Source organism: Heptranchias perlo, chromosome 31 (genome assembly GCF_035084215.1).
Source record: "Heptranchias perlo isolate sHepPer1 chromosome 31, sHepPer1.hap1, whole genome shotgun sequence".
NCBI lineage: Eukaryota > Metazoa > Chordata > Chondrichthyes > Hexanchiformes > Hexanchidae > Heptranchias > Heptranchias perlo.
The window spans coordinates 6,576,227-6,602,794 of record NC_090355.1 but is presented as its reverse complement, the minus strand read 5'-3'; the positions used below and the strand labels follow the sequence as shown (position 1 = coordinate 6,602,794).

The window sequence follows — 26,568 nt, the reverse complement described above, 5'->3', positions numbered from 1 at the left end:
AGGCAATGAATAGAGGAGGATAAAGTGGCTTGTGCAGAGCGAGCAGGCGAGTGGGATTAGACTAAGTGGCGAAGACTTGATTGGCTCGTTTTTGCGCTGTAACATTCTAACCCGACATATCCTGCTTGAACAACACCTCATGTCAGACTATAAGACTGGTTTGTACTTAGAATCATAGAAAATTTACAGCACAGAAGGAGGCCATTCAGTCCATCGTGTCCGCGCCAGCCAAAAATGAGCTACCCAGCCTAATCCCACTTGGTCCATAGCCTTGTAGGTCACGGCACATCAGGTGCACATCCAGGTACTTTTTAAATGAGTTGAGGGTTACTGCCTCTACCACCCTTTCAGGTAGTGAGTTCAAGACCCCCATCACCCTCTGGGTGAAAACATTTTTCCTCAGCTCCCCTCTAATCCTTCTACCAATCACTTTAAATCTATGTCCCCTGGTTATTGACCTCTCTGCTAAGGGAAACAGGTCCTTCCTATCCACTCTATCCAGGCCCCTCATAATTTTGTACACCTCAATTAAATCACCCCTCAGTCTCCTCTGTTCCAAAGAGAACAACCCCAGCCTATCCAATCTTTCCTGATAGCTAAAATTCTCCAGTCCTGGCAACATCCTCGTAAATCTCCTCTGTACCCTCTCCAATGCAATTACATCCTTCCTGTAATGTGGTGACCAGAACTGTACACAGTACTCAAGCTGTGGCCTAACCAGTGTTTTATACAGTTCCAGCATAACCTCCCTGCTCTTGTATTCTTTGCCTCGGCTAATAAAGGAAACTATTCCATATGCCTTCTTAACCACCTTATCTACCTGTCCTGCTACCTTCAGGGATCTGTGGACATGCACTTAATGGGCACAAGAAACACCTGTGGAGAGAAATCATCAATCCAAAATAAAAATCATTAAACGTTAATGCAACTATACCCACTTCACAGAACCCATAGCACCATAAGATTCCAAGTCCTCTGGTATCTCCCTCAAGTGACTCTTCTTCATGTGGGAGCCTAGATAATGTGTGCTGGCAGGCTATTCAACAGTGTAAGACATTTCTATCAAATCCAATCATAGTCCCACCTGACAGCCACGCAAACACACACACACACACACACACACACACACACACTTCCAGCATTGGTCACTGAATAGCGATCAGGAGAGAACCCTGTCCAATTTCTCCTTCGTTAACCCAGGGGTACTGAGGTCAATTGTAGAGCAACTGCGCTTTTCTGTCTTGAGTTCAGCTGTCTCAGCACAGACCAGGGTTCAAACTTGGGACTTTCCCAGCCTGTACGGTCTTTTACTCAGTCCCTTAACCAGCCTGCATAATCAACATCTTTTACATTAACATTTTTATTTGAGGCCAATATAGTTTTGAAAATTCAGAAATGTTAGATGAATTATATGAATAGTCCTAATAGTCCCTGTAATAGGAAACCCCAAATCAATTACAGCACAAAGCAACCACACTGTTTTGTGGGCATGTCCCTTCAGGATTGCAGAGTAAAACAATCCTAAACCCACATTAGCCTGGTGGAACAGGGGTTCCTTCGCTGAAGAAGGATATTTTAAATCTGAACCATTGAAAGTGTAGTAACACAAGTGTGCTTGTCCCTCGCCAGACAGTGGCAGAATGCTGGTACCCACCTTTCCCCTCCCTAGGAGTTCCCAATTTGGTCAAAAATCAAGGGGATACTGTGAGCAGAGACCAGGCACTGTTGCACAGAGGGGGTGTGTGGAAGCAGAGGAACCTTTGTCTGGTGAGTCACTGCAGGCTGTTCTTAAGATATTTCTTGTAATCAACATTGGCTCAGGAGAGAAAATCTTAACGGGAGAGGAAATGAGTCCCTTAAAAAATGGCCCATTGGCTTTGTTCAAGCAAAATAATTTTGTTCAGGCGTTGGTATAAACACGTCTGTGATGATCTTACAATGGAATCTTGAAACAATTGCAGTTTGACTTACGTTGAGTCGGAATACTGCAGGAATCCAAATTCATCCCTCTGGCCATCAGGACACAGAGACTGCATCACAGGGAGTATCCCAGCAGACGTCAGCGGTGCGGCTGTGTAGAATGCTGAAGGGAGACAGCAGTAAAACAGACGGGAGCAAGGGAAGGGGAGGGGGGGAAGGGTACAGTTCAAAGAGCAGTTAAAGCGACAGCAGAGTAAGGTCATCTCCTTCATGCAATTATAAAAACCACTACAGGCCAAAGAGTAGGGGTCAAAGGTCAAAAGATCATGGCGGTATCAGCCACTGTTTGTTGGTGTTGTATTTACATTTTTGTTTGTTTTAACAAGAAAGGATTATGAATCAGGTCATTAGATCCCAAGAACTGAGATAATCACACAACAGAAAGTCATGAATTCCCAGTGTCGCCTACAGTAAATGATAATTAGTTTTGCCCAATACTACTCATCATAACCGGACAAGGACTTGCTGAGTCAGTCCTTGGTTTAAAAAAAAATAGGAATTTAATAGTCAACAAGTTTTTCCAACATAAGGACATCAGGAAACTTTCACAAGAAGACAGAGCACTGTCCAATTAAGTCAGGATAAACGAGCATCCATTCTCCAATTCTTCATAAATGGGTTTCACTTGCCAGGTGTATTAACACAGGACTAATACCCGAATCCCTCTGGATCCTCAATGGTGAATCAGGGTCCATAATACAATCATCTCACCTGCCTGTAATGGACACTTACGATGGTTATATACTAGACCATAAAGCTGATGCACCCTCACTGCACCACAAAAATGAATATGGGCTCACCTGGAGCTGAGCGCCAGAAACTGGCCCTTCAAGGTACACGAGCAGCAAACGGAGCATTTATTGGCATCACAGATATAAGATTAAATCTAAGAGATTTGGACAAAGAATGGGTGAAACTTTTTTTGCACAAAGGTGTTGTGTGGCTGTGGAAAGCACTACCAAAGCTAGTGATGAAAGCAGAGACGATGCCAATATTAAATAGGTGGTTGAAGAAAAGGGGGATAAGGATTACTGCTCACGTGGAGGATAAACACCTGTTGGGCCGAACATGTTTCTGTGTTGTAATTTCTCCATAATTCTATGTAGTTGGGCATTTAGTGTCATGGTCTGAACTGATTCAGAAGCAAAGTGAGACTCCTTCCTCCTGGAAAGTCTCACTCAGCTTCCTTCTGGTGTCAAGCTGGGCCCTGATACTGGATTCAGGCTGGATTTACACTATAACTGCAGTATCGATGTGAAGACAAACCACTTCACACTGACGCTACAGTTGGGAGTGTGAATGCACCCCAGGAGCATCAAAAGCCAAGACCTGGGAACAGGTCAGTAGTCCAGCTGCTTGGGAAACCTGAAGATGATGGAGAAAAAAAACTTCCAAATTTGATTTTGAGAGGGAGAGGGAAAAAAAAGAGAAGTAATAAACCAAAAATGATATTGCTGATGGAATTATTTTCCCGGTAAGCTTTACTTGGAAGTTTTAGAACCATAGAAAAGATACAGCACAGAAGTCTGCTCTTTTCAGTTATTACCTGCTGAGATTAATATCGACAAATAACTAAACATCAAATATCTTCTTGTGAAAGTACCTGAAGGATGATCTCAGATCCAGGGAATCACCAGTGCTTGAAATAATTTATTCAATTGATTTTCAGGTCCAGTTATTAATTTCACCAAATGATGCTTTTGACCTCATACCTGGAAGGATTTGAAACATGTATAGATATCCCATAATTCTCTTCAAATTCTCGTAAGTCCATTAGTAGGAGTACTTCGTGCACCTCTCAATTTTTTAGGAAATGGAGAATTAAATGGAAAAGGTATCAATTGAATATTAGTGCATTTGCAAACATTAGATTATCTCCATCCCTTAAACCCACTACACCTCAGCATCTTGACACAGACAGAGACACACTGTCTCAGTGAAACAAATTTTTTTTTAAATCAAGTACATTGATAACAGAAGAAGAAAATGCAGAAGTAAGAAATTCTTACACATGTCTCTGCCATTCAAAACTGCTGTCCTACCATTAGTACTAATTATTGTAGTATATTCAGCCATTACAGGGCTTTCAGACCAATGAGCAGTAAGTAACCATTAGAAAATGGAAGGGGCCTATATCGTATACATTCACCTCCCTTCATCAATTAGGGATAGTATAAGATTCTTTTTGATTGTAGAATTGTCTAGGTAAAATACAGAGGATCCAAAATCTCCTGACAGTCGATTGCAGGTTAACTTTCTCAAGATGCCTATTAAACCACTGTGATTTCTTATCAGTGCATTTTTAGCAATGTTTGAACCATTTGTTTCATCTAGAGATCAGATTGTGTCTTTCATCAAAAGATCCAATTAGTTTTATTTATTTATTTCTTCGATTTAACTGGCAGCGTTGTTCCTCTGAAACAAGAGAAATTGCTTCATTCGGCCGGGAAGCTTAGGGAGCCAAAATTCCTTGGAGACTCTGCCAGTCTCCTACCATAACTCTAGCAGAAACCCCTGGAAAATGTCGGAGACCCGGCTGTGCTGAGTTTCCGCTGTCTCCGAGAGTTTCCTCTTTGCCTTGTAAGGAGCAGAACCTCCCTCTGCCCCTCACGAGGCAAAGGATGGTAAGAGGGCGGAGCCAGGAGTGGCTTCTCCCTACAACGGGAGTTCTCATCCCGTTGGTTCTGTTGGGTCCCGGCCGATCTGCGGAGTCCCATACACCCAGTGACCTCCAAATAGGCGGATATAGGCTACACCGAATGCAGTCCAAGTCAAGGAAGGCAGACCGGCTGCATAACGCATGAGGAGGCCATTGTCGGGGAGGGGGACATGAGAGTTTTCAGCCGCCATGGGCAGGCAGACACTGACGATGCACCTGAAGTGGCGTTTGCGCCCACCTGTGCCATGCTAATGAGGTGCCCTCCCACTGACCCCACAAGCTCTGGCTGGAGGTCAAAGACGGGCATAACCCCCAATTTTCAGCTCCTGTATGTGCCACAGAAACATGCAAGGTGTTTGCTTCTTTCAGCATTTTCATCACTCTGCGTGTGATTGCTGCTTTCTATGGTTAATTGTATATATGTGTACCTTGAACTAATGTCAGTATTAAGGTTAGTTGAAGGCACATTATTCATTAAACTATAACTTCATAGGGTGATTTTAAGATTGTTTTAGCTGTTCTTTCTTTACCACTTTTTGCTCTTAGTGGCTTTGTGAGGACATGATTCACACTGAAGGAATGATTGCGATATATTCACTGCAGGTTTGGAAGGCTAATCGATAGTTTACAATCAGAAAATAACACCATCAATAAATAACCAAATATGTATTTTACTGATTGCCTGAGACAGAATGCAAGGCAATTCTACTTCAGTGTGAAGTCCCCTCTCAGCAGTTACAATGTCACAGAAGGCAATTACATCCTCCTGACTATAATTGGCTGTCGGTAATGAAATCAGTTTCAAAAACAATTTACATATTGCAGATTACTGTTACCAGGGAAAGCGCAGCAGTTGTGAATTCTGTCTCTGGATTCTGTTGACAATCAGGAACTGACAATTAAACCAGAGGAAATGCCTGGATTAAGCTACAACTTCATAAAGCAATTTTTCATTCCATTGACCCTTCCCTTGGTTTTCTCATGTTTATTTATTTTGTTTAAGTATAACCTACTGAGCCAGTGGATCCAAAAAAAGAACTAACTAATTATTTTAGATTCAAGCCTTTCAACTTGGAACCATGGATTGCAATCTCAGATGCTAAGCTCACCCTGTGAGGAATCACAGGCACAAACCATGACCTAGTCGGTGCACAGTATTGGAGCTCCTACATGCTACAGTACTAACAACCCATAGATGACCCAAAGTTGAACAGTGAGTACCATTAGTTTGTCTTTAAGGTAAATGGCCGTAGGAACTATCCACTCTGGTCAGAACACAACAGTTTTTGAAATGAGGTTCGCACTCAGGAGTACATCCCCAATGGCTGAATATACTAATGTAATCTTCATATTAGATTATGAAGGTTATGATACTCGGGGACTGATGAAAATTATCCCACATCTGCAACATTCACCGCCACATAGGATAACCCAATAGGAGCAAGGCTTGATGAGCAAGTGGCAATCTTCGTAAAATGGGGAGAAATCACCCATAAGTGAACAACTGCCAATTGGCCACCAATGGTGTCTCTATTGGCCAAAATAGGAATCACAAAAAACAGCTGCTGCAAACTGGCTAATGTCAGCTGGGTTTGTTTTCCACCTTGGCCATTTTTGAAGGTCAGCGGTTGTCGTAACACCTCCGAGTTGCAGGCCATTCAGAATAACAGCCATCACGTTGTTCTTCAATGACTCGTATGCTTTTACAGCAATATACAGGACTGTAATTTATTTTAGTGATTCCTACAGTGTATTCGATTTTGATTCTTGAATTAATTTGAACATTTTACTGCATCAAAAAGCATGTTGCTTTACAGAAATTATGTTTTGAATGACTTTTCACCATTTCGCTGTTATATATTCTTCAGGATTGTAGCCATTCCAAAGGTCTCGGCCTCCAGGTCCAATCTTTAAAGTTCTGATGGATACTTGGCCCAATCCCTTTCCAAAAAAAACCCACTGAGCTCATTAAAGTTAATACTTCAATCCACTCCTCGGGAGGTGAAGGGTACACCCCTACTGCAAATTTCTGCATCAGTGTGAAGTGGTTTCCACCTTAGTGATGCTAAGGTTGCAGGGTAACCGTGAAGCTGGGTCTCTACCTGTTCTTTTTCTTCAGGGTTATTTTCTCCGGTTGAATCTCAAGGAAGAGCTCTGGGAAAGCAATCTTGGTTTAAGAGTACAAAAGCAAAATACTGCGGATGCTGGAAATCTGAAATGCAAACAGAAAATGCTTGTAAAACACTCAGCAGGTCAGGCAGCATCCGTGGAGTGAGAAACAGAGTTAACGGTTTCTCTCTCCACAGATGCTGCCTGACATGCTGAATGTTTCCAGCATTTTCTGTTTTTAATCATAGTTTAAGAGCGTTATCCCTTCTCAATAAAGGATCTCAAACTTTGCTTAAAAGGAATATAGGAACAGGAGCAGGCCATTCAGCCCCTTGAGCCTGTTCCACCATTCAATTAAATCATGGCTGATCTGTACTTGAACCGTATTTCCAAAGTCTTCTTGTTACGGTTAAAAGTTGCCACAATATTCTTTTAATGTATGACCATTTATAAATATGCAGCATAGAGGTGCTCGCTGCTGACAGCATCGGCTTTCCATCCCACAAACATATTGGCTGCTCGGACGGAGGTCGGGCTGTTCCAGATTGCAGGGTGAAGTCTGAAGAAGCCACGCTCAACACATAGATCATCACCAACAATCTCATCAAAGTCAGGTTAAGTACTGCAAGAGGTTACTTGGTATGCTGGTTTGAGACCCAGTTTGTTCTCTTTTTCTTAACGGTTAGTTTGACTAGCGTTCCTGCAGTTAGCTTTCACTTCAAAAATAGAGCCTGAAGCATTGTTTTGTTTATTTTGAGAGTAGAGGAAAGTACTCGCTGCAAAATTGCTCGAGCAGTTGGCCTCTTGTTGGCATCCATCCATGCTATGTTTCTCCATCAGGTCTCAGGCTGCAAGTTTGCTTTCATCATAAGAGGATGGAGATGCGGTCAGAAGCCAGATCAAACTGCGAGGCACTAAGGGTGGTTTGCTGAATGTTCGCGGCAAATCCTCTCATGGGAGTAATACGGCGTTTCCTATTACGAAGTATCAGATCAAGAGGTATCACTGTGGTTTTGGATTTTTTTCCTGGTTCTTCAAGCTCAGCTTGGCCTGAAATCTCCACTTCAGGACTAACAAATTGGTTGCTGGGGAGAGTCCATGATGTAGCATAGACTTTACCTGCTGCACCACAGCGTGCAATAACTTTTGAAATTTTTAAACAAAGTTGCAATGAACTGAAAGCCGTTTAGTGGCAGAAGCATCTCTGTTACAATCCTAGTAAATGGCACGTTTAATTCCACCAGGGCAATGCCCTTATAAAATTGAAGTTAAGAGTGTTGCAGAGTATGTGACACTGTTCATCAGTCCCCAGGTCTAGTCTAATCTGAACAAGTTAATGATTAAAAGAGACAGATTATCGTTTTGTTCAGAACCCAAAGCAATGGAGAAAGTTGAGCTGCTTTCCCATGATGCTTTGTTTTAAAAATAAAACACCCAAACCAGCAACTTACAGACTGGACAGCATGCAGCATGGCAGCAAGTCAAGCAGGTGGACAGGTGAAAAGAAAAGAATGTTACGAAGAAAGAAAACACAACGAAAAAAGAAAAAAAAACAATATTAAAATGAATTCAGAACTGATAGAATTCATCACAATACATTTAATACCAAACCACAGAGTAAGTGAGTGCGCGGGCGGGAGTGAGTGAGTGAGTGAGTGAGTGAGGGAGGGAGTGGGAGTGAGTGAGTGAGAGTGAGTGAGTGGGAGTGAGTGAGTGGGAGTGAGTGAGTGGGAGTGAGTGAGTGGGAGTGAGAGTGCGAGAGTGTGTGTGTGTGTGTGTGTGTGTGTGTGTGTGTGTGTGTGTGTTCAATCAGCCAAGCACAAACCGTGCGAGGCCTTCCGCTGCCCACTTGCAACGTGGAACTGATGAGAATAGTGTGCCGATGACGACGTGCCCCAAGCATTCCTTCGCAAGTTACAAAAGACTCAGAACTTGTGAGTCTTGCAAGTGTGAGTGATGGCGATCCATGACACAAGTGAATTAACAACTGGTGTGCTCCATCACCATTCTATTCTACATACATTGTTACGGTGGGAGGGAGGGGCATGAGGAACATTTCACATGCATGGAATGTTTTTAGTTTCATCAGTAACCACCTTCAGAGGATGGTGAAAATGGCAGGACCATCCCATAACATAAAAAGGACTTGATTGACAGTTGGGCTGAATGTTGCAAAGGGCCATCAATGCACCAAGCTAACCAGAAAGGAGAAACGATGTGTTAATTATGAAATATATCGCCATATTCTTGTTTAAAATATCCAAAAAAGGGCCTACTGAGGGCAGAATCAGGCTCATCTGTTATGCAGCTGCCCCCCCCACCTCACCCCACCCTAGTTGAATGGCTGTCAAGCACACTTGCTATCTAAGCTCAGATGTGAAGAGTTCCACTTGGACAAGGTACCAAGAGTACCAGACACCCATGGAACTAAACTTATCACGAGCCAGTGCTGCCACATTTCCATTTGAAGATCAAAATTAACTGTCAAATGACTAAAGACAAAAGCTATTGGACACAGGACCCCACAGCATATTGCAATGCTTGGCTTTATTACCAACATTGGACTGCAAGAAACCTGATGGCCTTGATCACCTTAGAAAATGTCCCTCTTGCAAGGAGCATTTGACAAAAATAAGCCTGTTCTTCCAAATGCTAACCGTTCCAAATCCCCTTAACCAGCTGTACGTCCACACTGAAGCGGTCCCAATCTGCTTGCCACAGATGGTACGAGTTTCATGAGTTACTGGGACAAACCACTAGGTGGAGCAGCTCACAATAACAACCGAGGGAGTGCAGAAGCAGAGCTCTCTGCCCTTTCCACTCGGGCCCGACTCCACCCTGTTATTTTGCTGGATGACCGTACAGCAGTAGTGACTGCGGGTTTAAATCAGTACTCTGAATGACTCCGCTCTACAGGCCGTAGGCTTTAAATTTAGGGGTGTGGGCAGAGGGAAGGAAAAATTTCAGCAAGTTCTGGGATTTACAAGAGAATGCTGCACTTAAAGTGAGTTTGTTGACAACTTACCGCGCTGGTTCATGGAAGATTTTACGTTTGTGATTATACAAATTAATTTAACGGAAACTTGAAGCCTAACCTAACCAGCGCAATTTCAAGCGCATTTTAGGTGCAATTTCACGATTGCGCCCAAAGCAGAAATTCTACCCCATTATCTTTGCAACATTCAGTGCTAACTGACTTGTGGTGGTGTTGTCAGGGATCATTGTGTTGCATTATTTAACTCCAGCTCAAAGTTACTATATATTTTTTTAATTACATGGGTTTATATATATTGCTGCAATTATACATGTGTATTTATTTTAAAAATGTGGTTTTTAAATTTACAGAAGCAGTACAGGGATATGAGTCTGCGCATACGGAACCTGGAATGTGTGGTCAGCACAAATCACAGAGACTTGAACAGAAAATATACAGTATTGAAGACAATTAAACCAGAGCAAAAACAAAATTACCCGCTGGTATTTATTGCATGCAATCTGTACACATAAATGGCAAAATAAATGAAAGTACTAACATGTAACAAACTATCAGTCAACAAACCACTCAGAGCAAAGGCTGTAATTATAAAAAGCCATTCCATCATTATATCTTATGATATTCACACATAGTCAGTGATTGCAAAATGTTGGCTGATTTTTGCTGAGTCACTAACTCCTTATCCAAAAGGACATTTTCCAACCCATCTTAGAGCATTTGGTAGCTGTAATTAAATTTGACATTCAACGGTAAAATGGAGTGAGTTAAATCGTGAAAAAATAAACCTTGCTCCCAAACTGAAAAGTTTTACGGTAATTAAGATCGTTTCTCAGCCCTGGACCCCTTTGAAGGACATAACTTGCCACAGAAAAATGACAGGCTGTGGTCTCCAGGCTTTTTCATTAAGCTGCCAACCAGTGATGTTGCTTTTGGGTGGAAGGAGCTGCTTTCTTTCCCGAAAAGCTGTTGGGATCATGTTCGCACTTAGTGGGACTTCACATTCTCAAAAGTCAAACTTTCCAAACCAATATTCAATCTGGGAAACGAACTGCTGATCCCCTGTAGGATTTTGCTCGGATAATGCTGTCACTATTTTAATGTACCACTATTTTTAATATTAAAAATCACATTCAAGCCGATATGCTCGAATGAGGGGTGGGAGGAGTTTTGTGCGGACCATAAACATCGGCATGGACCAGTTGGGCCAAATGGCCTGTTTCTGTACTGTACATTCTATGTAACTCGAGCGACGGTCTTCGTTCATCACTTGAAGCTTCTGCCACCAGCAGTAACAGACCTGTACTCACCCGCTCTAGTACAGCTCAAGATGCAACACAAATTTGGAAAGACAAAGCCTATAATTTTGCTGCTGGATGCTTTTCACAATTCAAATGGGCATGTTGAGAGAATTCTACAGGCCCATTTGTAATCCTTCATTCCGCTGCATTGATTGTTGAATCCAGCCCCAACCAACCCTTAGTTTCTAATCAGCCTCCAAGTTGCTGGTGAAAATGTAGCAACAATGTACAAGAGTCAAAGTCACCACTGCTGGGGACACCAGACAACGTCAGGTAAACATACCCTCTTATCTTATCCCTTACTTCAATCATTCCGGCCCTCACTCATTTCTCTTTACTTTAATGGGCTGCAATTCTGTGGCTTGCACTGAGCAAAACAAGTCTTTCCGAGACAGGACCGGTTCTACTAACACTGGGGGGATTGTGAACAATTGAGGGCCTTGCAATCTATGCATTGTAATCCCCAGTAAATGAGGTAGAGCAGGATAGGTCCCAAACTTACACCTTACATCGAAAAAGTCAGAGACTGGTAAGACACAGCAGAATAAACCTGCGATAGGATCATAGAATAGGATCATAGGAACAGGAGTAGGCCATTCAGTCCCTCGAGCCTGTTCCGCCATTCAATTAGATCATGGCTGATCTGTATCTTAATTCTATCGACCCGTCTTGGTTTTAACATCAGTTTTAAAAAATCATGCACATTCCAATTTCCTTCCTACTGAACTCTCAAATCAGGCGAGTCGCTGTAAACGAAAACAAACTAGTTACAAGCATCTCGTAATAGTCCTTACCCCCTTCACCACCACCAGTTCCGAGTCCACTTACTCCCGGTAATGGCCCTCCAGCAGAGACTTGTCCCAATAATCACTGACACAACTATGTAGTCAGGTAGCAGGAAGGCAGAGGACGACAGCTACTTTTTTTCCCCCCCTATGGATACTGTGGTCATCAACGAGGCATGTTTCTGCTGGAAAATGTAACACTTTCCCATTTTGGGCACTGTGTGTCAGCATGAAGCACTTCCAAGGTTAGGTGTACAATAGTTAGGTACAGCGTAGAGCTCCCTCTACTCAATGCCAACCACAGAAGAGAGAGCACCCCTACTTCATGTTTACTATACTAACAATTTAGTGCCAGTCAGTGTCAAATTAGAGACAGCTCTTGTATTTTGGGCAAATGGGGTCGAGACGACCCAAACACATTAAGGGGTGGACTTTCATCCTATCAGCGTGGACTGGGTTTGAATCCAGATCCCACAAGCAAAAGGCCACCCAGTTCCTACGCTGGTTCATTCTGCCTTGCAGGCATTACCACAAATACTCCACCATGCTATGGAGACACAACAGGCACACAATTCGATACTCCAGATACAGCCACAAAAGGGCTGCAAAGAAGTTGCCACTGGGACATTGGGCACAGGTTCTGAATGGAAAAGGCAAATTTAATGGTGATTTTTCTTCACAATATTTGAAATGGAAATGATACGGCAGTCAAGGCTGCGATGGGAATCGGTGGGGTTTTCTACATGCACAAGCTTGGATGGGCCCCAAGGGCCTTCCTCATCCTTATTTATTTTATTACAGAAAAGACTGAACAGGCTGGGGCACTTTCACTGGAAAAGGGAATGCTAAGGGGTGACCTGATAGAGATCTTTAAAATTATGAAGGGGTTTGATAGGGTAGACGTGGAGAAGATGTTTCCACTTGTGGGGGAGATCAAAACTGGATGTCATAAATATAAAATAGTCACTAAAAAATCCAATTAAGAATTCAGGAGAAACTTCTTTACCCAGAGAGTGGTGAGAATGTGGAACTCACTACCACATGGAGTTGAGGCGGATAGCATAGATGCATTTAAGGGGAAGCTAGACAAACACATGAGGGAGAAAGGAATAGAAGGTTACCCTGATAGAGTTAAATGAAGTAGGGAGGGAGGAGGTTTGTATGGAGCACAAATACTAGCACAGACCAGTTGGGCCGAATGTAATTCTATGTAACTAACTCTACATCCATGTCTATTCATAGGTTTAGAGCTGCAAGGGTTAAAATGTGTTAATTCATTGGCAAGGTATGATTGTACATTAGATTGAACTGATTGCTTCAAAAGAAAATCATCCATGTACGGTCATCATTGCATAAAGAGCACACAGATAACGATGAGGAGGAAGTGAGATGGAGTTTTCCATGACGATAAAGCCAATTCGGAATATTACAAGGTTTCAGCTCTAGTGAGTCACAAGATGGGCAAAGGGCAACTATTCCAATATATTTTCCATTTTGCTTCCTCCTCCTCACCTGACCTACGCTCTTGATCAGTTTCACAGACATCAGTAACCCTCTGCTGCCTTTCCCAAGTGGCTGTTCATGCTCACGCCTCGATAGCAAGTGCCAATATGCTGTTCAACCATGGAAAGCATCACATGAGTCTGGTCACTTCCTCACCTGATATCCGCGCGCATACATTGAACAGGAGGAATATCCTGGCTGATTTTTGTCTTACCTGTCCCAGGGGACTGAGGTTTGTAGTGTCCCTTACTGCTGTCCCGGGGACTGAGGTTTGTAGTGTCCCTTACTGCTGTCCCAGGGGACTGAGGTTTGTAGTGTCCCTTACTGCTGTCTCAAGGGACTGAGGTTTGTAGTTTCCCTTACTGCTGTCCCAGGGGGCTGTGGTTTGTAGTGTCCCTTACTGCTGTCCCAGGGGGCTGAGGTTTGTAGTGTTCCTTACTGCTGTCCCAGGGGACTGAGGTTTGTAGTGTCCCTTACTGCTGTCCCAGGGGGCTGAGGTTTGTAGTGTCCCTTACTGCTGTCCTAGAGGACTGAGGTTTGTAATATCCCTTACTGCTGTCCCAGGAGACTGAGGTTTGTAGTGTCCCTTACTGCTGTCCCAGGGGGCTGAGGTTTGTAGTGTCCCTTACTGCTGTCCCAGGGGACTGAGGTTTGTAGTGTCCCTTACTGCTGTCCCAGGGGACTGAGGTTTGTAGTGTCCCTTACTGCTGTCCCAGGGGGCTGAGGTTTGTAGTGTCCCTTACTGCTGTCCCAGGAGACTGAGGTTTGTAGTGTCCCTTACTGCTGTCCCAGGAGACTGAGGTTTGTAGTGTCCCTTACTGCTGTCCCAGGGGGCTGAGGTTTGTAGTGTCCCTTACTGCTGTCTCAGGGGACTGGGTTTGTAGTGTCCCTTGCTGCTGTCTCAGGGGACTGAGGTTTGTAGTGTCCCTTACTGCTGTCCCAGGGGGCTGAGGTTTGTAGTGTCCCTTACTGCTGTCCCAGAGGGCTGAGGTTTGTAGTGTCCCTTACTGCTGTCCCAGGGGGCTGAGGTTTGTAGTGTCCCTTACTGCTGTCCCAGAGGGCTGAGGTTTGTAGTGTCCCTTACTGCTGTCCCAGGGGACTGAGGTTTGTAGTGTCCCTTACTGCTGTCCTAGTTGAGATCAGTTCTGAGACTTTCTTCACCTCAATGCCACACACTAACAACAGAAGCGGTCGATACCTTTAATAAGCAGACTGCTATAATTTGATTTTTACTTTCCATTGCAAACTATATCTTCTAAATTCTTTTAAAAATTTAACAGAGCAGATGAAAATTAATTTCTTTTTTTTGTCCTTGCATATGAACTTTTGTATTCATCAAGTTGAGGGGAGTTTTTGTTGGGAGTGGAACATTTTCTATTTTAGGCACCTTGCATCAACATCAAGCTCTCCTAGGTGAGCCGTAGTATAGCTTATTGCAAGTGACGCTCCCTCTGCTCTGACTCAACACTCTGCCTCATCCCAACCTCAGAAGAACAACTCCTAACTGCACGTTGGATGATTTTTTTTCCATTCCCCACAACATCCACGGTGCAATCTCTGATAGGGATTGCTAATTTTGTGCTATTTAATGGGCCTTTCAGGACAGTTTCCCAGGACTAGCTAAATGTATTTCACATCAGAGATGTGATTGCGTCTTTAAAACGGTTTAAATTTCTCACAATAAAAATGATGGCAGGATTGAACAATCTCCTTACTCGCATCTCCTCAGCTCCCATCACCTGCCCAATGATGTGATTATAAAAGGTTTTTACATCAGTGGATTTTAAGTCACATTGGTTGAGATACAGTGCATTACTGGCAGTCATTTTGTTGATGTGTGTTAACAGAATTGAAGACTCGGGAGCAGCAAGATACAGGCTGGTGATCGAACTTCTAATGTTTGGAGGCACGGAAATCTTTCACCCTTTGGGCCTCTAAGTTGCAAATTATCACTCTATTCCCACTGCACCCGGTTCACAATTCTATACACACTGGGGTTTTTTGGTAAGTCCCAACTGTACAGGACACAGTAGGGTGTGATCATGGCCTTAGTACTGAGGTTTGTCTTTTGCTAATGATAAAAATTCATGAAAATCCTTGATAGCCCAAATAATTAAAGCCTCAATATTATGACGTGGAAGTAAGTGGATAAACAGGACTTTCATTTAGAAGAATAATTAAATCGGTCATTTGGTATCCAGATTGTATTTTAGAAATTTCCAAAGAGCCCAAACTAAAAGCAGATGGATGAAAACCATAACAAACATGTTTGTGTATTGGAATGATACCACTAAAAGAACCCTGTCTCTTTAACATAAAATTAATTAGTTGCTTCGAGTACAGAGTGCGCTCTTTTTCAGGTGAAGAGAATCATCTCTTTCTTCAAGCTGTGCAGAAGTAGGACTTGATCCCACTGTCATCCTCATATGTTCCGGCCGTCTACTCCCCAAAACAACCCTCATACCATGAATAAAATCGCTTCTCAGTGCTAATGGGCATATAATTAATGCCCTAATTGGTTCCCTCTGATTAGCTCTTTATTTTGCTACAGTATCAAAGGTTTGAAGAGTGTCTGGAGCAGATCATTGACTGAAGCAGTGAACCGATTAATAGTTTCTGATTGGATCTGTCAACTCAATGTTTTTTTTTTGAAGTGGCTAGTTTTGAGTTCTAGTCTAAAATCCAACAGGCAATTCTGTCACGTAAATGCTGTTGCTACTGCATCGCTGTGTTTTAGGCATTGGGGTGGAAAGGAAGAGAAGACAAAGGGGGAGCAAAGGCAAATGGTCATCCCATTCAAATATCAAAATGGACCAACACTTGGATAATGCCTTCAAGAGTCAGCTGGACTGGTTCTTGGCCGGGGCAGAGATCGCATCATATAGAAGGTAAATGGATTAACAGTTAATGTACAGGTCAGTGTGATATCCTGGACTGGTTTTGATCGCCTGAGGGGATCAGATGAATTTTCCAGAGGTTCCCCCCCAACTTATTGGCCCTGGGGTTTTTATGGTGTTTTGCCTCTTCCAGGTGATTACATGTTTTCTGGGGGGTAGGAAGTGTCGAGTCATGATGCTCGAGGCATGAGTATAGGGCAGGCTTAATGGGCCAGCTTGTCTTTTCCTGTCCGTCATTTTCACGTGATCGTACACCAGCCTCGAGAATACAGCACCTCACCAAACAATGATGTATACCACTGCTTGGGGAACAACAGACCACGAATGGCCTAGCCCTGCAGTCCCTACGTTTCTCAATTTTCTTACTTGCAAGTAAGCAGTGGAAAAGGGAACACTGCTACCTCAAACCAGATGAGTACCAATCCTTAAATTTAAGTTCACGCTCTGAAAGTGGACTCCGGGAATGGGAAAAATGGCAATGCCTTTAGGTAGGCAGCAGCTGACTGAAAAGTTAACATGTTTGGACATCAGATGAGGACAGCATCAGGCTCTGCCTACTTTCATCATGGTTGAATAGCCACTAAAATGCTCACCATCAAGTTCGCACACGAAACAATGCCCATTTCGGTGAGGTGTCGCAGATGTGCCCATGAAACCATAACCTGACAAGAGGCACCACCTTCAGCAGAGAATGTGAGGAAATTTTTTTTTTGGGGGGGTGGGGAGTGGGGAGACATTTGAGAACACACAAATAAGCAATTAGCAAGGTGAAGGAAGTATCTAAACTATAACTCCTGACTCTACCAGTTATCATTGACTGACACATAGCTGCCTCAGGTGTCCCACCACCCAGGGTAATAACGCACCTATGTAGTTTGTTATTGACAAATAATGTTTGAAGCATAATTTTTGGGAAGTAAGATTAACCATCCATGAACATCTGCACTTCCTGTGCTACTTGAAGTGTACTGCTCCGCCTACAAGTCCATCAAATTCTGAAGCCCCAATGAGCTTTTCCCACCAAAATAGGCCTTTCAAATCAGGTAATTTTGGACTTCACTGGCCGTCAAGGAGCAATTTTTACTACAACTAATTCCAATAGCGTTCAGATTATCAGATGCCCTAAATACTGTACCTTCTTTGACAGGAATGGTTGGTTTCTTCTGACGCAGTCCCAGCAAAATGAAAAAGAGAACCAGTGGTATAAAGATCTCAAACGCCAGTACCCACTGCGAACAAACAAAAAGAGAAAGATATTTACTACAGGAAAATATGGACACAGCAATCAGCAACCTCAAACGTTCACGTTTTTTTGTTACATGTTCTTCTGCAATTGGCCTCATATTGTCTCTGCGATATGCTCCCCGCCACCACCACCCCCCCACCCCCAACATTACCTCCCACCAAATGGCAACGGCAAGATTGGGAATTCACTGTATGCTTTTCAGTCCAAATTCCATCTCCCCCGCACCCCAAATGAGGCCCTATTTCACGTCCGGCAGCTGGCCAGATTGAGGGGCTGAAATGCTGTCAGGCCAGGGGCCGGAGAGGAGGGAGGGAGGGAAGGGGGTGGGGGGGGTGAAGAAAGAGATCGCGGGAGGTCAGCATCGGATCGCTGTGGGGGGGCGGGGGGGGGTGGGGTGGAGGGCGGGAGGGTCGGTCCATCGCGGGAAGGGGGTCTGGAGATTGCGGCAGGTTAGCTTGGAGGGTTGGGAGCAAGTACTCCTGCTCCTCCTGGCCCACCGGCAGTGCTGGAAAAGCACCGACCTGCTAGATCCGGCAGTTCTTGCCTCCCTTTAGCTGCCAGGTTTCCTGAGGCCGGGGATACCCGGCCTGCAGCCGTTAAATCCAAATGGCTATCAAAATCTGAGGTACGCAGCCTCATTAACATATTAAAATTACTGACCTGCCCCTCGAGAGCGGGTTACTCACCTGAACCTCAACCCGCCCCGGTTAAACCAGAAGTAGGCGCGTTCGCAGCACGTTGGGGTCAGGTTTCATATTTTTAAGAACTTAACCCCCTCCTCCCACCTCTCCTTGGGGGTTAAAATCCCCCCCCCCCCCATACTGTATCTACACCGTGGTTCAAAGCATCACCATCTTCGTTAACAGCACATCAACAGAGGCTCAAAGAGTGAAAAAAGATACATTCAGAGTCTATATATGAATGGTATCCAGCACAAACATACCTTATAATGCTCAGTGATTTTGTTGTCCCGCTAGTGTGCTGGATTTAGACTCATTTAAGATATGCAACTCAACAGGTGAAATTTAATGGGTTTTGAAGATCATTTTTGAGACTTTAAACTAGTAAATGGTGGGGGAGGGCTCAGGTGGAAAAGGCAGTATAAATAATAATTCTAAAACAAACAAAAAGAAAGGGAGTAGAGAAATAATCAGAAATTATGCTTTAGGCACTACAGGTAAAGGGAAAACTAAAAAATGGAAAGTAATTAAAATCAGGAGGGAGAAATAAGAAATTTGTGAGAAAAACAACATTAGAGCAGAAGGACAGGTTAGGGTGTGTGGCCCAAATAAGTGTTCTTTATACAAAGACATGGAGTACAAGGAACAAATTGAATGAATTGCAGGCACAAATTCAACTTAGAGCGTACAACATGGTAGTCGTTCCTGAGACATGGCTGCAAGACGGTCAGGACTGGGAACTGAATATACCAGGTTATAAGGTCTATAGGAAGGAGAGGGAAACTGGTAGAGGGGGAGAAGTAGTCTTAGTGATTAAGGATGAAATTACTTCAATGATAAGAGAGAATATAATGAGAGATAAGCAGGCAGTGGAGACTTAATGGGTAGAATTAAGAAATAGAAAAGGATTTAAGACTGTAGTGGGAGTTGTGTATAGGCCCGCTGGTTGCATCTGTGAAGTGGCAGAATGTACAAATGCAGAGATTAGACAAGCATGTAGCAAAGGCAGTGTGGTTTTATTGGGGGATTTTAACTTTAATTTAGATTGGGATAAGCAGATGAGCTCATGTCAGAAAGGTAGCGAATTTCTTAAGTTTGTTTGGGACAGCTTTCTGCAACAATATATCGAAGAACCAACTAGGGGGTAGGCCATATTAGATTTAATAATGAGTAATGAGCCACATTTAGGTAGTGATGGTGCTTGAACATTTATATAATAGCGAACATAATATGATCAAGTTCAACGTTGTGTTTGAAAGCTACTAAGATTCTAAATTTAGGTACGGCCGACCTCACCGGGATGAGACAGATGTCCACAGATGAGACGGGATGTCCACAGTAAACTGGGCAAATCTGTTAATGGGCAAAACAACAGAAGATCAGTGGGAAGTGTTCAAAAAGAATTTAACGTGATATGGAACCAGTTTATACCCCTAAGGGGCAAGAGCTCTACTTGCCAAAAAGAAGACAGCAATAGACGACAAAAGAGGTAAGGGACAACATAAAACTAAAAGAAAAAGCATTAAAAAAATGCAAAAAGTAGCACAGATCCTGGCAGCTGGGAGAGATACAAAGAACATCAAAGGGTGACAAAACAGAAAGTAAAAGCTACAAAAAAGAGAGTATGAAAAGAAACTTGCAAGGGGTATCAAAATCAACACAAAATTTTTACATTAGGATAAAGAGGGTGGTCAAGAGTAATGTGGACCCCTTAAAAACTGATAATGGTGATATTGTAAATGAAAATAAGGAAATGGCGAACATGTTAAATAATTACTTTCCATCAGTATTTACAGTAGAGGAAGAGGACAGCATGCCATACATCCCAGGGAAACTAATTTTGAATCAGGGACAGGGACTCACCATAATTAACACAAATAAATTAACAGTAACGAAGAAAATAATGGCACTGAAGAGTGACAAATCCCCAGGACCAGATGGTTTCCAACCCAGGGATTTTAACAGAAGTAGGTGAGAACATTGCAGATGCCCTAACTATAATCTTCCAAAAATTCTCCCGATTCAGGAACCATTCCTTTAGATTGGAAAATTGCACGTCACTCCAATATTTAAGAAAGGTGAGGGGGGAAATCAGGGAATTATAGACCAATCAGCCTAACATCTGTTATCGGGAAATTACTAGAGTCTATACTTAAGGACAGAGCAACTGAACAACACCTTGAACATTTTCAGCTGATCAGAGAGAGCCCACATGGATTTGTAAAAGGTAGGTCATGCCTGATGAACCTAATTGAATTTTTTGAAGAGGTGACTAAAGTGGACAGAGGAATGTCTGTGGATGTTGTTTATATGGACTTCCAGAAGGCATTCAATAAAGTCCTAAGAGACTGTTAGCTAAAGTTGAAGCTCATGGAATTGAGGGCAAATTATTGGCCTGGTTAGGAAATTGGCTGAGCTGCAGGAGACAGAGAGTCGGGATAATGGGCAGGAGCTCAAATTGGCAGGATGTGACCAGTGGTGTCCCACAGGGATCTGTGATGGGGCCTCAACTATTCACCGTATTTATTAATCACTTAGAGCCACATATCCAAGTTTGCCGATGACACAAAGATCGGCAGCATTGTATGCAGTGTAGACAGAAGCATAAAATTACAGAGATATTAATAGATTAAGTAAATGGGCAAAACTGTGGCAAATGGATTTCAATGTAGGCCTAAAAAGGATAGATCAGAATACTTTCTAAATGGCGAAAAGCTTGAAACAGTGGAGGTCCAAAGAGACTTAGGGGTCCATGTACATAGATCATTAAAATGTCATGGACAGGTACAGAAGATAATCAAAAAGGCTGGCCTTTATATCTAGAGGACTAGAACACAAGGGGATAGACGTTATGCTACAGCTATACAAAGCCCTGGTTAGACCACACCTGGAGTACTGCACCTTAGGAAGGATATATTGGCCTTGGAGAATACGCAGCATAGATTTACTAGAATGATACCTGACTCCAAGGGATACATTATGAGGAGAGATTACCCAAACTAGGGTTGTATTCCCTGGAATTTAGAAGATTACGGGGTGATTTGATCGAAGTTTTTAAGATATTAAGGGGGACTGATAGGGGAGATAGAGAGAAACTATTTCCGCTGGTTGGGGAGTCTAGGACTAGGGGACATAGCCTAAAAATTCGAGCCAGGGCTTTCAGGAGTGAAGTTAGGAAACACTTCTACTCGCAGAGGGTGGTAGAAGTTTGGAACTCTCTTCAGCAAATGGCAGTTGATGCTAGCTCAATTGTTAATGTTAAATCTGAGACTGATAATATCTTTGGTTAACAAAAATCTAAGGGATATGGGGCGAAGGTGAGTATATGGAGTTAAGTCACAGATCAGCCATGATCTCAATGAATGGTGGAACAGGCTCGAGGGGCTAAATGGCCTCCTCCGGTTCCTATGTTCATGATGCAGTGTTTTTATAACTCCTCAGGTCACACTTGTGGATCTCTTGCATGAAACATTCACTAATTGCCTGCTCCTCAGAGAAGGATAAATATGTGTCTGTACTGCCGCGCCGCTTAGAAGGGCCTTTCAATCAGTTAACAGTTTAAGTGCTTCCCATTCTGTGTTACAACCGGACAGTTCAACTCTCAAGAGGGCTGGGTAAGTACTGAAGACATGAAAGAAAATCAAATATGAGCAAATGAAAGCAGCTACAACAAAACACTAATACACAAAATGCTACAACTGTCAGCAGCACCCAATTGAAACAGTACGGTAAGTACCCAAACAACAGGGTTGACTGAAAGAATAAGAAACTAATGGACTTGTTCTTTTTGGAGAATGTCTCAAAGTGTGACAGTAACCTCAGTCCCTCTCCTTCAGAATGAACTGAGTGTGAAATCATTGCTCTCCTGCCTGGCGTTGAGCTTTTTTTTCTCTACTGTGCACAGTTCTGGTCTCCATTTTATAAATAGGATATAGAGGCAATGGAGAAAGTACAGAAAAGACTCTCAAAGATGATATCAGAACTGAGAGGATATACTTATCAGGAAAGGCTGCACAGTCTGGGACTCTTTTCTCTAGAAAAGAGAAGGCTGAGCTGTGACCTGATCGAGGTCTTTAAGGTCATGAAAGGATTTGATAGGGTAGACGTAGAGAAAATGTTTCCACTTGTGGGGAAGTCCAAAACTAGAGGTCATAAATATAAGACAGTCACTAATAAATCTAATGGGGAATTCAGGATAAATTTCTTTACTCAAGAGAGTGGCAAGAATGTGGAACTCGCTACCACAAGGAGTAGTTGAGGGGAATAGCATGGATGCATTTAAAAGGAAACTAGATAAGCACATGAGGGAAAAAGCAATAGAAGGGTATGCTGATAAGGCGAGATGTAGAGGGGTGGGAGGAGGCTCGTGTGAAGCATAAATGGCAGCATAGGCCAGTTAGGCAGAATGTGCTGTAGACGCTAAGTAACGACGTAACTGCAGTATATATATTGTCAGGCTCAAAAAATAAACTCAGCCAATCTCTGAAGAGGTTAGTTTCACTATCGCCATTGTGTTGGAATGGACACACTCCAAGGGGACGCTTGAAGTTAGCCCAGGACATCCATTCCACTGAGGGACATGAATGGAACACAAGTGTTTCCAGCATTTACTGTTTTTATTACAAATATTTTAGGATGCAGTCACAGCTACAGTATTCATTTGCAGCCAGCTGTCCATTATTTCTGCCGCCTGCTTTCAATCAGGCAGTTAGATCGAGGAACGATCTCTGTGCATCTCTGCTCCACTTCCTGTCATTAAATTTGACATGTTTCAGAGTTTGGGCTGGAGGGAGCGTTTATAAGATGTCCAAGTCGTCCAGTGGATTCTCTGAGCATTTTACAAACACAGATTGATACCAGACTGGAGTTTGATTTCTTGCAACATCAAGAGTAAGCGCTCTTTGTGGAGGGGCCTTTCAGGAACTGACTCGAGCTACACTGCTAAAGTAGTTTTTAAAACTAATCCCAAAGTTATCCACAATTAAGCAGTTCCATGCACTGTTAAGTTTTTGTTTATAGCTATGGTGTCAGCCGTCGCTCAGTGGTAGCATCCTTGCCCCTAAGTCAAAATGTCGTGGGTCAAGTCCCACTCCAGAGACTTGAGCACATAATTTAGGCTGACACTCCAGTGTTGTACCGAGGGAATGCTGCACTGTCGGAGGTACCATCTTTCCGATGAGTCGTTAAACCAAGGCCCCGTCTGCCCTCTCAGGTGGACATAAAAGATCCCACAGCACCGTTTCAAAGAAGAGCAGGGGAGTTCTCCTCGGTGTCCTGGACAATATTTATCCCTCAACCAAAACCTAAAAACAGATGATCTGGTCATTATCACATTGCTGTTTGTGGGATCTTGTTCATCGCAAAATTGGCTGCTGCGTTTTTTACATTACAGCAGTGACTATGCTTCAAAAGTACTTAATTGGCTGTAAAGCACATTGAGACGTCCTGAGGTTGTGAAAGGCACTATATAAATGCAAGTCTGTCTTTCTTTTATTTCTTCTCCTGCTCACTTAACTAGGGCATCCAGAATGTTATAGGTTTGCTGTTCTGTGTTTTTAGATGTCAAAAGCCACTGTGATCTGCATCATGTCATTTTAATATTGTAGGACCTCCATCTCTTGGTCGTACACTGATGTAATTTACAAGTTCCCAGTAATTACCTACATTTAATAACATTGCTTTGAACACAGTATAACCTATAGGGCCATTTTACCTGCACTGACTGACGCATCACAACAAGAATGTTCATCGCTGGGCCGCTTAAAGTTTGCAGGCAACAAGAGTCAAAGGACTCCAAGAAAAATGTGTGAAGGAGACGAGAGACACAGGACTGCACGGCCTGCTGCCGATCTAACTATCGCACTGGGGGCCAAGCTCCCCAACAGCCCAGAGATGGTGAACTCCAGCTGGGCTCGCACCTGTCAGGCGGTGGACTCGCAGCATTCCTGCTCAGTTATCCTTGTAACAATTGAACATTTCCACTGGGTTATCCATTACTTCCTCTGTAATGTTGCTTTTTCCTCTCAGTATTTTCTACTCCCATTATTTTGTTGCTACGTTAAAGATATGCAGACATTACACCTGGCTGATTCAGCACACAGACTTCATTAACCCACATGCCCCCTCCACAATGGGCTCCATGCATTAAAAATCCACTCTCTTTGTTCAAACATATTCCGTTTCACACACCTTTTAAAGAACATGCTCATGTGGGGTCACCAGGGCTGACCCCTCAGTTTGCCTGTATTACCAGCTTTCCTGATTTGTCTTCCTGAATTTGCATACAGGAAATTTCCCTACCCCATAATACAGGAACATCACAATCACTGCTTTAATATTGAAATGCATTTTAAGCTCCAGTTGACTAGAATTTAAGGGGAAGCTACATAAGCACATGAGGGCGAAAGGAATAGAAGGATATGCTGATAGGGCTAGATGAAGTAGGGTGGGAAGAGGCTCGTGTGGAGCATAAACACCAGCACAGGCCTGTTGGGCCCAATGGCCTGTTTCTGTGCTTTAAATTCTATGTAATTCTGTATTTGTAACAAACACGACCTCTCTCCTTCATCGAAAACAGTCCCAATTTATTTGCAAATTTTAAGAGAATCAGACTTTTTAAAAAAAAAATGTTAATAATTCAAATTTTTTTTTAAACATAAGGACCTTGAAAATCACAAGTTTTTTAAACAAAATTTCTTGCATAAATCATGAGCATAAAATCATACAAAGAGTAGCAGGACTCATCAGTGTTGGCAATGCTGTTCCTCTGAACTCAGCATGTGGAAATGCTTGTTGGGAGGGGACAAAATTATGCCAACATACGCTGCACTGCACAAGCTGTTAGGGTTCAAGCAACCTGTTTTGCTGGAGTAAAATGAACGTGACAAACTATATATGTTGTGTACAGGTAGTGCTTTAATTCTAGGAATAATTTGAGTTTTAGCCCTGAAAAATTTTTTAGGCAAAGTCTTTTGCTTTTTTAAGCTTTCCAGATTTTCATTCAAATTTTTTTCTCCAAAAAAAAATGGGGCTTCGGTTGTATGGAAAGGCTGGGATTGTTCACCATGGAGCGGAGAGGGTTGAGGGGAGATTTGGTGGTGGTGTTCAAGATAGTGAGGGGTTTTGATGGAGTGGATGGGGAGAGGCTGTTTCTGCTAGCGGGAGGGTTGGAGACCAGTGGGACGCAGATTTGAGAGTTGGCAGATCAGCCAGAGGGAAGATGAGGAAAGATTTTTTTTTTACACTGCGAATTATAGGAACATTCAGCCCCTCGAGCCCGTTCCGCCATTTGATAAGATCATGGCAGATCTGTGATCTAACTCCATATACCTGCCTTTGGCCCATATCCCTTAATACGTTTGGTTGACAAAAAGCTCTCTATCTCAGATTTAAAATTAGCAATTCAGCTCGCATGAATAATTGTTGTGATCTAGAATTCACTGCCAGAGGAGGGGGGGGGGGGGTTGGGGAATTGGATGCATACTTGAGGGGGTGTGGGTGAAATTTGCAGGGCTGTGGGGAGGTAGCAGGGGAGTGGGGCTGATTGGATGGCTCTTTCGAGGGGGCTGGCATGGGCATGATGAGCCAATAGCCTCCTTCCGTGCTGTGTATTTCTATGAATTCTTGTTTCACTTCTCAACTTGCAAGGCTACAAGAAATGTCGAGAAGCAATAAACTGGGGCTTGAGGGGCAACAAAGACTTTTATTATTTTCCAGCTTCATTTTCAACACCAAGTTGTGAATACAAATAGGTGTATTAGCCCTAGAAATAAGTTTAGTTTTAAGGGGTGATTCCGTACTCCCAGTGGGGAGCAGCCCTTGCAGGGAGCGCAAGCCGAAGAACTGGGACTACAATTTTGTAGCCCTATCCCTGACCGTGCTCCCTATGGGTTAGCTCTCCACTGGGATTGTGTAATCACCCTTTAAGATTCCTCTCCATTTCAAAATTGTCTTGTTTTAGTCAGAAATTTGATCCCAAATTTCATCTTTCTTGGTGAAAATACAATCATTTTCATCAAGGATATTTTGTCCTCATTTTCATTGATGCAAACACCCCTGGGCTAAATGTTCAGAGAGTTCACTAAAAAAATGGACTGGTCATTATCACCTTGATGTTTGTGGGATCTTGCTCTGCGCAAATTGGTTGCCACGTTTCCTACATTGCATAGTGACTGCACGCCAAAAGTACTTCATTGACTGTAAAGCCCATCCACCACCCGAAATATTCACTCCCTTCACCACCGGCGCACTGTGGCTGCAGTGTGCACCATCCACAGGATGCACTGCAGCAACTCGCCAAGGCTTCTTCGACAGCACCTCCCAAACCCGCAACCTCTACCACCTAGAAGGACAAGGGCAGCAGGCATATGGGAACACCACTACCTGCACGTGCCCCTCCAAGTCACACACCCTCCTG

General features: G+C 43.2%; 1 protein-coding gene across 1 annotated transcript in view; it reads right to left on the bottom strand.

The window, feature by feature from the left end:
* The window catches only part of abca2 (ATP-binding cassette, sub-family A (ABC1), member 2), a 457,180-nt gene that overhangs the window by 281,669 nt on the left and 148,943 nt on the right, over window positions 1-26,568 (bottom strand). The window contains exons 2-4 of the mRNA XM_067969563.1: window positions 17,362-17,455; window positions 15,318-15,320; window positions 1,972-2,083 (exon numbers count right to left, since the gene is read on the bottom strand). Coding sequence (XP_067825664.1) covers window positions 1,972-2,083; window positions 15,318-15,320; window positions 17,362-17,455 — 209 coding nt within the window. The remainder of the gene's footprint in view (window positions 1-1,971; window positions 2,084-15,317; window positions 15,321-17,361; window positions 17,456-26,568) is intronic.